The sequence below is a fragment of the Cervus canadensis genome, chromosome 6, assembly GCF_019320065.1.
Source record: "Cervus canadensis isolate Bull #8, Minnesota chromosome 6, ASM1932006v1, whole genome shotgun sequence".
Taxonomy (NCBI): Eukaryota; Metazoa; Chordata; class Mammalia; order Artiodactyla; family Cervidae; genus Cervus; species Cervus canadensis.
In genome coordinates, this window is record NC_057391.1 from 57437788 (window position 1) to 57449993 (window position 12206).

The 12206-nt window shown below is 39.7% G+C and overlaps 1 protein-coding gene across 1 annotated transcript in view; it reads left to right on the forward strand.

The window, feature by feature from the left end:
- FBN1 (fibrillin 1) overlaps positions 1–12206 on the forward strand; it is a 257123-nt gene that overhangs the window by 39815 nt on the left and 205102 nt on the right. Inside the window, exons 5-6 of the mRNA XM_043473020.1 lie at positions 7642–7737; positions 11076–11171. Coding sequence (XP_043328955.1) covers positions 7642–7737; positions 11076–11171 — 192 coding nt within the window. The remainder of the gene's footprint in view (positions 1–7641; positions 7738–11075; positions 11172–12206) is intronic.

The following is a 12206-nucleotide window of genomic DNA, read 5'->3' on the forward strand; positions in this document are numbered from 1 at the left end:
TAGTTTTTGGTTATTCAAACAAAGCTGCTATGAACATTTATGTACAGGTTTTTGTGTGAACATAAGTCTATTTCTTTGGGATAAATGCCCAGAAATGCAATTGCTGGGTTGTATGGTAGTTGCATATTTAGCTTTTCTAGAAACAGCCAGCTGTTTTTGGAGTGGCTGTAACCATTTTACATTCTCACCAGCAATGTATGAATGACGCAGTTTCTTTGTATTATCACCAGCTATCAGGGTTGCTGCTATTTTCAATTCTAGCTGTTCTGATGGGTATATGGTAATTACATCACTGTAATTTTAATTTGCATTTTTTTCCTACTGGCTTATAATGTTTACCATTTTTTCCTGTGCTTATTTGTCACCTGCATATATCTTCTTGAGTGAACTGTTGTCTCTTCACATCTTTTGCCTAGATTCTAACTGGATTCTTTACTATTTTAGTGTTTTGAGAGTTCTTTGTGCACTTTAAATCCTAGCCTTTCATCAGCTATGTAATTTGCAGGTGTTTTCTCTCACTCTGTAGCTTGCCTTTTCATCTTCTAACAGAGCAAAAGTTTTAAAATATGTATGAGTCCAATTTATCAATTTTTTCTTTAATGGAAAATAATTGTGCTTTTGGTCTCAAGTCTAGGAACTCTTTGCTGAGCCATAGATCCTGAAGATTTTCTCCAGTTTTTTTCCTAAATGTTACAGACATTTACATTGAGGTCTAGGTGTAGTTGATACCTGTGGATGTCTGATTCCTCCAACCCACTTATTGGGTTGGCCAAAAAGTTCGTTTGGGTTTTTCCATAGGGTGTTTTTGGCCAACCTAATATTTCCAAAAAGGCTGTCCTTCATCAGTAGAATTACTTTTTCAGTTTTGTCAAAAAATCGGTTGGGTATATTTGTATACATCTACTTCTGGTTTCTCTATTTTATTCCATTGATCTATTTGTCTGTCCTTCCTCCAGTATCATACAGTCTTGATTGCTGCAGCTTATGGTAAGTTTTGAAAACTGAGTAGACTAATTCCTCCCACTTAATTGTTCTTTTTCAAAATTGTTATTCTAGTTCCTTTGCTTTTCCATATAAATTTTATATTCGTCTTGTCTGTATATACAGAAAAATATTCTCTAGGATTTTGATAGAACTGCTTTAAATCTGTATGTCAGTTTGGAGAGTATTGACATCTTTACTGTTTGGAACCACTTTTAGTTTGGATAAAATTGTATCATTTTTAATTCATTTCAGTTTAGTTAGAATTTGGGGTACTTGTACTCCCAACCTGAATCCAAGCTTTAAGGATGTAAGAAGCCCAGGGGAACAATTGTAGAGCAGTAGGTTAGCAAGTTTAAGCAAGTATGGTGCAACCATGGCAGAAAGTATAAGTGTGAGGATACTCAGAGGATGGGAAGGTAGCACTGTAGCTGGTCTGGAAGAAGTGACCTTGGAAAGGATTTTCAGGAAAGTGCGGGTTTTATATGAACAGAGAGAAGAGGCTTTGGGTGGAATCTGCTCAGATTTGTCCATAGAAACAATTGAACTCTTTGCTTTCTAGTTAACCCTCTATGAAAGTGTCTTTATCACTGCTATCATATAATTTGTCTTTCTCTGGATCTTTTTCAGCTCTGCTAGGTTTTTTGTTTTGTTTTGAGATACCTTAGTGAAATTGCTGTACTAATTGGTGTGTCTTTAGGCACCATAGACTATGTACTTAAAATGTCATTGCCATTATCTCTCCCAGTGAAAATCATTTTTGTCCTGCTCTGGTTCTGGCTGCCCCTATGGACTGTTTTCTCAGGTGTCGAGTCCAGAAGTTAGTCTTGCTGTTTGTCTTATACTTTTCCAAGGGCTTACATTAAAATCATATGTGACCATACAGATGCTTATTTGCAAATGGCTCCCGGTGTTCTTTCTTCCCCTTGTGCCTGCCAAGATAATGGAAGAATTTTAGGATCATTCCCAATCTAATGCATCCCCCCAAAAATCATTACCTGAGGTATTTAGACCTAAGCACCAGCTCTGCATCTCTGCTGTTCCAGTAGTGTGTTCGCTTGCTCCCTTCGGGCAGATAGTTCTTAAGAATTAACTTGTGCTGGGCTGTAATCTAAAGAAAGTTTCTTCTGCTCTTTCTGATGCCTGGCAAATGGAGGACATTCAGTAAATATTTGTTAAATGACTGAAATGACTGACCTCTACTGGAACATACATAAAATTCGTTTGGGACTCTATATGGATGAGGGTTAATGGCAACATTTTCATGAGTTCTAGGATGGTGAACCTTACCTGAAACCCTTTGAGGCTTTCTGCCCATCTTGGAGGGGAAGTTCTCCTTGGAGCTAAATGCACGTGGTAGCCATAGACCTGTGCACAGGCATTTGAACTCCCTTAGTATTTTCAGTTTCTGGTAAAGTCTTAACGCTGATTGAGTTTAGGAATATATTCTAACTTGAGGTGTTTAGAGCATTCAATGAGTTCACATGGAGCCCTTATTTTTCATTTGGCTCTTTTAGAGAAATAGAACCTGATCTCCTAATTGCCACATATCTGAAATTTTTTGTCACATTAGGGTAAATTTAGAATTTGCATCAATGGCAGGACTCAATCACAAATAAAACCAGTTTGTATACTGTCTAAATTATAGTGAAACTTCGTATCTAGTTCCTTTTTTTCCCACAGAAACCCTGAATGAGTGCTCCTGCCATTAAGGAAATACTTTTTCTCCTAATGGTCTAAGACTCACAAAGAATGCAAATTTGGTAAACATGTTTGTGGCAAAGCAGATGATTAAAATCCTATCATCAATGGACATGAATTTGAGCAAACTCCAGGAGATAGTGGAGGGCAGATGAGCCTGAAGTGCTTACTACAGTCCAGGGGGTTGCCAAGAATAAGACACAACTTAGCAACTGAGCAACAACAGCAATTGGTTGATGAGCTTGCTCCTCTGGCCTAAGGATACATGGTTCACTGGTTTATTTGGACCATTGGACTAACCCTGCCTTATTGTTTCACAAGTCTGATCAAGGGCTTTTATTTTTTAAAGGAGAAAGAATATTTTATGCTGGAAAAAGTTTACCTGAAAGATAGGGTAGAAAAAAAGTATAAGAACGTATCAGGGAGGTATTTATTATATTCCATTTAAATATAAACTTATCATTCTTTCCAGAAAGAAGAACTCATTCTGTTTTTCAATTTAAACAAGTCATGTAAAGTCACTGTTTAAACTACTGTTCGCTTTTTTATCTCAAAGTAGCTAAATGGCTTTGTTGCTCATGTGGGAATGGAAATTAGCTCTTGGCATGAACCACTTTAATTGAAATCAGTTTGTGGGTTGAGTTCCTTTGCTGCTTGACAGATGACATCATTTCCTGTGCTTTTCCCAATCCTCACTGTTTTGCTAAGATAGGATGAAGCTAAGTTTAACTTCAAATTTTAAAGCAACTTACACCTTTTCCTGACCTACTTAGAGTATTATCCAAGTTTTTCACCAAATCATTTCTTTTGTATACTTGTAAATAGTTTTTTAGTTTGAAAACGTATTTTGGCCAAGACATTTTAATAGAACTGTGGGAGCCTAAAATAACTGTTTTAATAAGTTTCCTGGGTTGGTTGATTTCTATAACAATGTTCTGACAGAGAAGTTATTTCTGCTTTTATATATGGGGAAACAAAGATAAAAATATTTTTAATAGTAACCCACTCAGAGCTATGGAAGTGCTTAGGATGCGAAGGGCAACTTCACAGTCTCTGTGTTTGAGTATAGCTTGTGGTGTCGTTATCATGGAGCATGAGTTAAATAAACAGAAATTAACTTGGCAGAGTTTCATACAGTACCTACAAGCAGGCAGGGAATGCTCTGAGCACTTTGGAGGTATAATTAATAATCATGATGCTTCCCACTCCCTACCCTGTGATGCTTGATGTTTTTAAACAAATGGGCTACAGATAGGAGAAATAACTTAAAAATAGATTTGGTTATAGACCATACCTTTCTGAAGAGAAGTATAAAGTACTCTGGAGTCAGAAGGAAGAGAGTTGATATCTAGTGGGAAAGGGAAGAGAGAATAGAAGTCAGAGAAGATCAAAGGAAAAAAGAGACATTTGCCGTGGATCTTGGAGACAGGATTTCAGGATTTGGTAAGAACGGTGTGTAAGTTGTATGTTGGAGGTTGAGAGTTCAGGGCAAAGACAAAGAGATGGGTGAAAGAGGAGGTCCGTGGAGAGAACAGCACGTAGTACCGGGTGTTGGGCGTAGCGCTTTGTAGGCACTCAGAAATATTTGTTGAGTGAATGAATGACTGATAAATAAGCCTGGGAACAAATTGTTGTTGTTATTGTTCACTTGCCCAGTCGTGTCTGACTCTTTGCAACATCATGGAATGCAGCTTGCCAGGCCTCCCTGTCCCTCCCCATTTCCTGGAGTTTGCCCAAGTTCATTTCTTTGCGTCAGTGATGCCGTCCAGCCATCTCATCATCTGATACCCTCTTTTCTTTCTCTCCTCAATCATTCCCAGCATCAGGGACTTTTCCAATGAGTTGTCTGTTCACATCAGATGACCAAAATACTGGAGCTTCAGCTTCAACATTAGTCCTTCCAGTGAATATTCAGGGTTGATCTCTCTTAAGATTGACTGGTTTGATATCCTTGCTGTCCATGGGACTTTCAGGAGTCTTCTCCAGCATTGCAGTTTGAAGGCATCAATTCTTTGGTGTTCTGCCTTCTTTATGGTCCAGCTCTCATAACAGTACATGACCACTGGGAAGACCATAGCCTTGACTATATGAACCTTTGTTGGCAGAGTAATGTCTCTGCTTTTCAGCACACTGTCTAGGTTTGTCATCATTTTCCTGCCAAGAAGCAATCATCCTGATTTCATCACTGCAGTCACTGTCCGCAGTGATTTTGGAGGCCAAGAAGAGGAAATCTGTCACTACTTCCACCTTTTCCCCTTCTGTTTGTCATGCAGTAAGGGGGCCAGATGCCATGATCTTAGTTTTTTTTTTTAATATTTAGTCTTAAGCTGGCTCTTTCACTCTCCTCCTTCACCCTCATCAAGAGGCTCTTTAGTTCCTCTTCACTTTCTGCCATTAGAGTGGCATCATCCTCATATCTGACATTGTTGATATTTCTCCCGCCTATCTTGATTCCAGCTTGTAACTCATCCAGTCTAGCATTTTTTATGATGTGCTCAGCATACAGGTTAAACAAACAGGGTGACAACAGACAGCTCTGTCACACTTCTTTCTTGATCTTGAACCAGTCAGTTGTTCTATACAGGGTTCTAACTGTTGCTTCTTGACCTACATACAGGTTTCTCAGGAGACGGGTTGGTGATGTGGTATTCCCATCTGTCTAAGAGCTTTCCACAGTTTGTCATGATCCACACAATCAAAGGCTTTAGCATAGTCAGTGAAACAGAGATAGATGTTTTTTTGAAATCCCCTTGCTTTCTCTATAATCCAGCGAATGTTGGCAGTTTGATCTCTAATTCCTCTTCCTTTCCTAAACCCAGCTTGGACTTTTGGAAGTTCTTGGTTTGCATAATGCTGATGCCTAGCATGCAAAATTTTAAGCATGACCTTACTAGCATGGGAGATGAGTACAACTGTCTGGTGGTTAGCACATTCTTTGGTACTACCCTTCTTGGGGATTGGGATGAGGGTTGACCTTTTCCAGTCCTGTGGCCACTGCTGGGTCTTCCAGATTTGCTGACATAATGAATGCAAAACCTTGATGATGTCATCGTTTAGAGATTTGAATAGTTCTGCTGGAATTTCATCACATCCACTAGCTTTATTAACTGCAGTGCGTCTTAAGGTCCACTTGACTTTGCATTCCAGAATATCTGACTCTGGGTGACTAACCACACCGTCGTAGTAATCCAGTTCATTAAGATCTTTTTTAATATCGTTCTTCTGTGTATTATTTCCATCTCTTCTTGATCTCTTCTTTCCATCTCTCTTGACCTTGATCTCTACTAGGTCTCTACCATTTTTATCCTTTATTGTGCCCATCTTTGGGTGGGATGGTCCCTTGATGTTTCCAATTTTCCTGAAGAGATCTCTAGTCTTTCCCTTTTAGCTGTTTTCTTCTATTATTAAGGCATTTTTTCATTGAAGAAGGCCTTCTTATCTCTTCTAGCCGTTTTTCTGGAACTCTGCATTTAACTGGAACATATTAGGAGTAGGCAAAGGAGCCCTGAAAGACCCATATGACCATCCAGAAGAGGGCCTAAAATGCTGAGATGGAGGGGCTTCTTGGTACAGTAGAGACGGGTGCCTTTGATGGTGTTTTAGGATGTATATGACATATTGTTGAAAAGGTGCATCACCCTCAACTTACCTCTTTGGTACTCTGTGAGGGCATAGGGCATATTGGGTTCTGGCACCTCCCTTTTCTTATTGTGGTGCTGAGAGCTGTGTAGCTCTTTATAAAAATGGCCCTTTCTCCTGAAATCAGCAGCTTCTTTGTGATACTGAACTGAGCATCGTAGCAGAGTGTACTGAAGAAGCAGGCTGCTGGGAGGAGCCTCCTCTCTGCTCCTGGGAGAAGATGGAGGCCCAGTGCTCCCCGAAGGCTAAGCATAAGAGCAAGCCCTAAGCAGCTGATTTCTGCTCTTACACAGAAAAAGGGGTTCTCTTCTCTTTATGTGAAATTATTGAGGCGTTTTCTCCAGGAATTTACTCCCACAGGGCAGAGGAAGCCAAATTTCCACGCCCAATCCTGGCCTCCTTGTATAGGGATGTGTCAACAATGATGAATGATTAATTCAATCAAGCCTTTAGTCTTCTCCAAGTAAGGCAGTTGATTGTTTCTAGAAGACTAAGGAACAGCCTGGGATTTGGAAAGTGTTACTAGAGTGCCTGAATTACTGCAATAGAGACAGCCTCGGCACTGAAGGAATCAAGGGCACATGCTGTGCTGTCGTTGTCTTTCCCGGGTGTCTTTCCCTCTGGCCAGCTGTAGCATCTCATCGTCTCAGTCTAAGTCAGCCTGCTGCCTGGGGTTTTCCTGCCTTGGGTGTTGAAGCTCTCACACTTCTGTAAGTGACAATGTGATAAAGAGTGGATTTACCACACTGCAGGTCTTAGATGGTTTAAGGTGACAGTTTCAACAAGGTGCTCTTTCGGAGTCAAGTCCAGCTATCTTTGTTACCATGCAGTCTCGTTATTAAGTGCCCTTGTAGGTCTTCTTTCCCTTCTTTCTGCTGCCTCCTAAATTTCTTTTAACATCATTTCTTGGAATTTGTCACTCTGAATGTCTACTGCCCACCCATCTGGGACTCTGCAACTTTTAACAAGAAAAATATTGCCATTGTAATCTCGCCTTGTCTGGTCCCTCAAGGTGCTATTTTCTTGGTGTAAATTACAGAAATGACATTGAATGGTAAGTTCTGCTAAATTAGGGAAATCATTGAGCATTCTTAAAGTCAGTATGAAAGATACAGTTACATTGAACTGTAAATGATGTTATTCACACAAAATATGACATGTTTAGCATTGTCAATTAGGTTATTTCTGCATAAATATATGATTATTGATAAACCATTTTATTTTCTCTTCAGATCACTACAAATCAACTTCTGTGAACTGTTGAGATCCATGTACTTAAATTGTAGAAATAAATCAGTCCTTTTTTTCTTTCTTTTCAAGTCCAACATTGTAACATTCGCTGTATGAACGGAGGTAGCTGCAGTGATGATCACTGTCTGTGCCAGAAAGGATACATAGGGACTCACTGTGGACAACGTAAGTAAACTGTGTGGACGTTCCCCTACATTAACAAGAAGAATACAGACATGAGTGATGGTGGCTTTTCTTTGACTGCCTAGGATATGGCGTTTTTACAGGTGCCCAGTAACTCTTACAGGTGAATAGATCACTTCCCCCACACACAGAATATCAAATTTCTGATTAGAACCTTGGAACCGGGTTATTTGATTCATTTTTCTTTCCTTTACCTTCATCACCCTGCTTACCTCATTTCTGACTCGCAGTCACCACCCAAGGTGCAGAATTGTTGTTCATTCCACGGGTATGTCTTGCACTTGATTGCCCGACATCTCCCCCTGGATTTTCGAGAAGCATCCTCAATAACATATTTCAAAACTCAACCTCATCTTTCTCCCCAAACATGTTCTTTTTCTTGATTAATGGTGTCTGCATCTCTCTAGTTTCCTAGTCTGGATTCTGCTATTATAATACTCCTCACACTGGTCAGTGTGTTGGTTTATGCATAAACACTGTTTATTGTGTGTCTACTGTGTATCGGTCTCAGTGCTTTGCAGAGATGAAAATTCCTCTAAAGAACTAATTTTTTATTATACTAAGAATACCCTGAAGAAAATTTGAAAAGCTTAAATATATAAAAAGCAAAAGTTTCCACAATCCCACCTTTCCAGATGTTATCTTCTAGTCTTTTAATGCATATTTGGTACATGAGCTCTCACTGTATGCATAATTTCTCATATAACTTTTTTACTTAATATTTTATTAGAAGTTAGTTTCATTTTATTGAATGTTTTAAAAATATATTTTAATGGTTGCATAATAGTCCATTGTATAGAGGTTTTACTGTTTGTTTATTGCATCCTTAATGATGAACATTTATTCATTTTGTTTCCAATTTTTGCCCATGTGTATGTATTTTCTATGATGAATAATGCTATGATAAATAAACCAAAGTTTATTTAATACCTTCCTGACTGTCTGTACACTGTAATATAAGTAAGAATGGGGATTAAATCTTTGACAGCCCCCGGCAATAATATGGAGGGACAAGAGGTAGGACAGCCTCCCAACCTGGGAGACCCTTTAGCTGAGTGTCAAGGGGTGGGTAGGAGTTCTTTTGTCAGATATTGGGAGGTGGGCCTTTTAGGCAGCTGGCTCAGCATAAGCCAAAGCCTAGAACATGACTTAGCATGGGATGCCAGGCTTTGGTATTGCTATGACTTAAGTGCCGAGAGGAGTGATGGGAAGGGAGCTAAGGTCAGAATAGAAGTCATGGGCCAGGTTTGGAGAGCCTTTATGCATAACATGTTCTCATCCAAAATAGAACCAGGAGAGGGAAGTGAGAAAACAATAACCAACAACATTCATCTATTGAGTTATTTATCTTGTTTATCGTATGCTCGGCACACATTCAGACTCTTTACATGTATTAACTCATTTGATATAACAGCAGCACTTACAGGAAGAGGCCTTTTTTATTAATACCTACATGAAATGAAGACATTTCATGCTGGGGTACAGGGTCTTCAGTGACTTGTCTAAAGCTATGCAGGGAGTAATCAGCAGAGTTGGGATTTGAATCCATGCAGTCTAACTTCACAGCCAAGGCTTTTAATGCTGTGAAATACTGGCCTTATATACTTCACTCACAACAGTTTACAATGAGGAAGATCTCTGTGGCCACACTGTGGGGGTTGAACTTGAGGGAGAAGGAACAGGAAGCAGGAAGACTAGTACTAAGGCTGTGGCTCCAGAGATGGTGGGATGAGGGTGGATTTAAAGGCATTTTCAGAAAGGGGATCAGAAGGAGCCACTGTCATCCTCCTGTTCCCTTTCATGCACCTGGAGGGAGCAGAGCCTAGTGTACAACAGGCACTCAGGTAACACCTGTGGATTTTGAAAACCTTTCCTAGACTTAAGTTTCCTAATCTGAAAACTGGGAGGGTTGGCTTAGGCAGCCTCAAAATTTCTTTTCTGCTTAAAATCTCATAATTATTACCTGACTACAAATTAAGAAGTAAATTAGAACAGTGGACATATATAAACCTCTCTAATTTTGTGATGATAAATGGACTACTGCCTTGACTTGTGGCTATAAGGGGTTGTCTTGGTCCAAGTACACTGATCCCAATGGATGTCGAGATAGAATTAGATGCACAAGAGATTTATTAGGGAAAAGCCTAACCTTCAGACTGTGATGGATGTCATACCCCTGTGCAAGGAGAGAGGGAAGGAAACACTATCACAATTGTGCAAAAGGAGCCTCAGACTGTAGTGCAACCTCCAAGAAAGCTTTGGTCAGCCTGATAGGGAGTCCAGAATCAAGACTGCCCATCACAATAGCTTCATGATGGGCAGAAATGTCCAGTCTCCACAACACTTAGTTGCTGAGTGGTCCCCACCAGGTCGTTGGCATGAACATAGTAGCAGATCAGCCAACTAAGCTCCTCACAGTAGGTTTTCTTGGAAGGAGATCTGAGTAGCTCAACTGCATGACTGCCACAGGGTATAGGAAAAGTGTACGGGGAATATATGAAGGGGAAATAAATGTAAATGGAGGTGTTAGGGAAGCCTCTTGGGAGAGTGAGGTTTGAGCTGGGCTTTGAAGGGTGGGTGGGACTGGCAAATTTGGCAGGGACAGCCTACCACCTGTGGATAAAGATGCCTAGGAAGAGGCTATGCTTGAGTGAGCCGCAGGAAGTTGTACAGAGAAGAGTTATTCAGGGAATGAGCTTTCAAGTCTTATTTTAATGTCTTTCTTGACAAGTAAAATGTTCCTCCCTCAAGGATCTCTGGACTTATCTTACCAGTATTTTCCAGAGATTCTCTTGTAACACTCAATTGGGTCTTCATTATGGTACATAAATTACTGAGTGTCAGTATTTGTGTTTTGCTGTTGGCAGTTAATAGTAGTGTTTTGTCGTTGGCAGTTAATAGTGTGATTTAACATGCTGCATTTCTGTAAAGATGGCCAGTGTTTTCCCTCATGAAAACTGTCTGGAAATGAAACATAAATCATAAGCAAAAGAATCAGCTTGTAAAATGCAGTTCTCATCAGGGGTGTCTCTTATAAACCACCACTGTAGATGCAGAACTGAAAAGCATTGCTGAGATATTTTCCAGAATGAAACTGCCAACATTAACACGGGTATATACTCACCTATTCCAGGTAGTTTTACCTGAGTTGACTGAGGGATATCCAGGAAACTGGAACTGTACAATAAATGTTTAAAACAAATACCACAGTGACTATTTAGATTTTTTTTTTATTGTCATCCTTTCAGGGGGCAGTCAGTGTTACTTTATTAGCATGTACTCAGGTGAAGTTTCTCAGCTTCTCTCTCCTTATTTTACAGCTGTCTGTGAAAGTGGCTGTCTTAATGGAGGCAGGTGTGTGGCCCCAAATCGATGTGCGTGCACTTACGGCTTTACTGGACCCCAGTGTGAAAGAGGTAATTTTTTTAAATGTATCGGCGTAAAGATGTTCTGGTGGCTAAAGGTATGATTGATTTCAACAAGCATTTGGCTTCTTGCAGCTGCTTTGTGAATTTTGCTGAGGTTTCTGAATTGCCATTGGGAAGGCTCCTGGGATGATATGACAATGGCCCCAAGCCTCTGCATGTTATTCAGTAATTCTTGTCAGTGGACTGCAGGACTCAATAGTGAGCCTATGCATAAGTACCAGTTGGCATCAAGATAAAAAGAAGAAAATTTCCCATAGAGTAAGGACTGAGCTCATTATTATCCTAGTAAGTTAGGGAAGTGACTCCAAACAAAACAACTGTGTGGAAATGGGAAACATTCAGAATGAAACAAAAATTACACCTAAAGATTTCTTAGGACCTATTGGCTGTAGTGGCATACAAGCTAAGCATTCAGAGTTCACTAGAAATATTAATTGCCGAGAAACTGTGCTTTCACAACTGTGATTTATTCAGTACTCATTGTGGCTCATTGACGTTGTGTATATTCATCTTTGCTTTGCCGTGTGAGATGATCAAGGCTCCGGGTGGTCAAGGAAGCTGCCTAAGGTCACACACATGATAAGCAGCTTTAATTTGAATGTGGCTTTTCTGTTTTCAAGTATACTGCTGCTCTTAATTGAAAAAGATTTCTACCTGCTTTGCCCACCTATCCATGCAAACATGACATTGAGATATATGTAGATGTGCAACCCCCTAACTTTTGCTTTGTTGATCATCTTTCTCTACCTTGATAGGCATGTTCTTATCATTCCTAGTTTTATAGTGAAGGTTGAGGAGATTCATTTCATACCAAATGGCAAAAATACTCTTGAAAAATACCCTATGAAAAATATTCATGAACATTTTAAACTGCAATCATCACTTTTCTCCAAAGTTGTGTAAAGATCATTTTATTCTAAGATGGAAAGTGAAGATTCAGTGGCAAGTGTTGACTATATGTTATTTAAAAACAAAGAGTAGAGGGTGGTATGTGAGAAATTGTTTTCTATTTCCATTTTTACA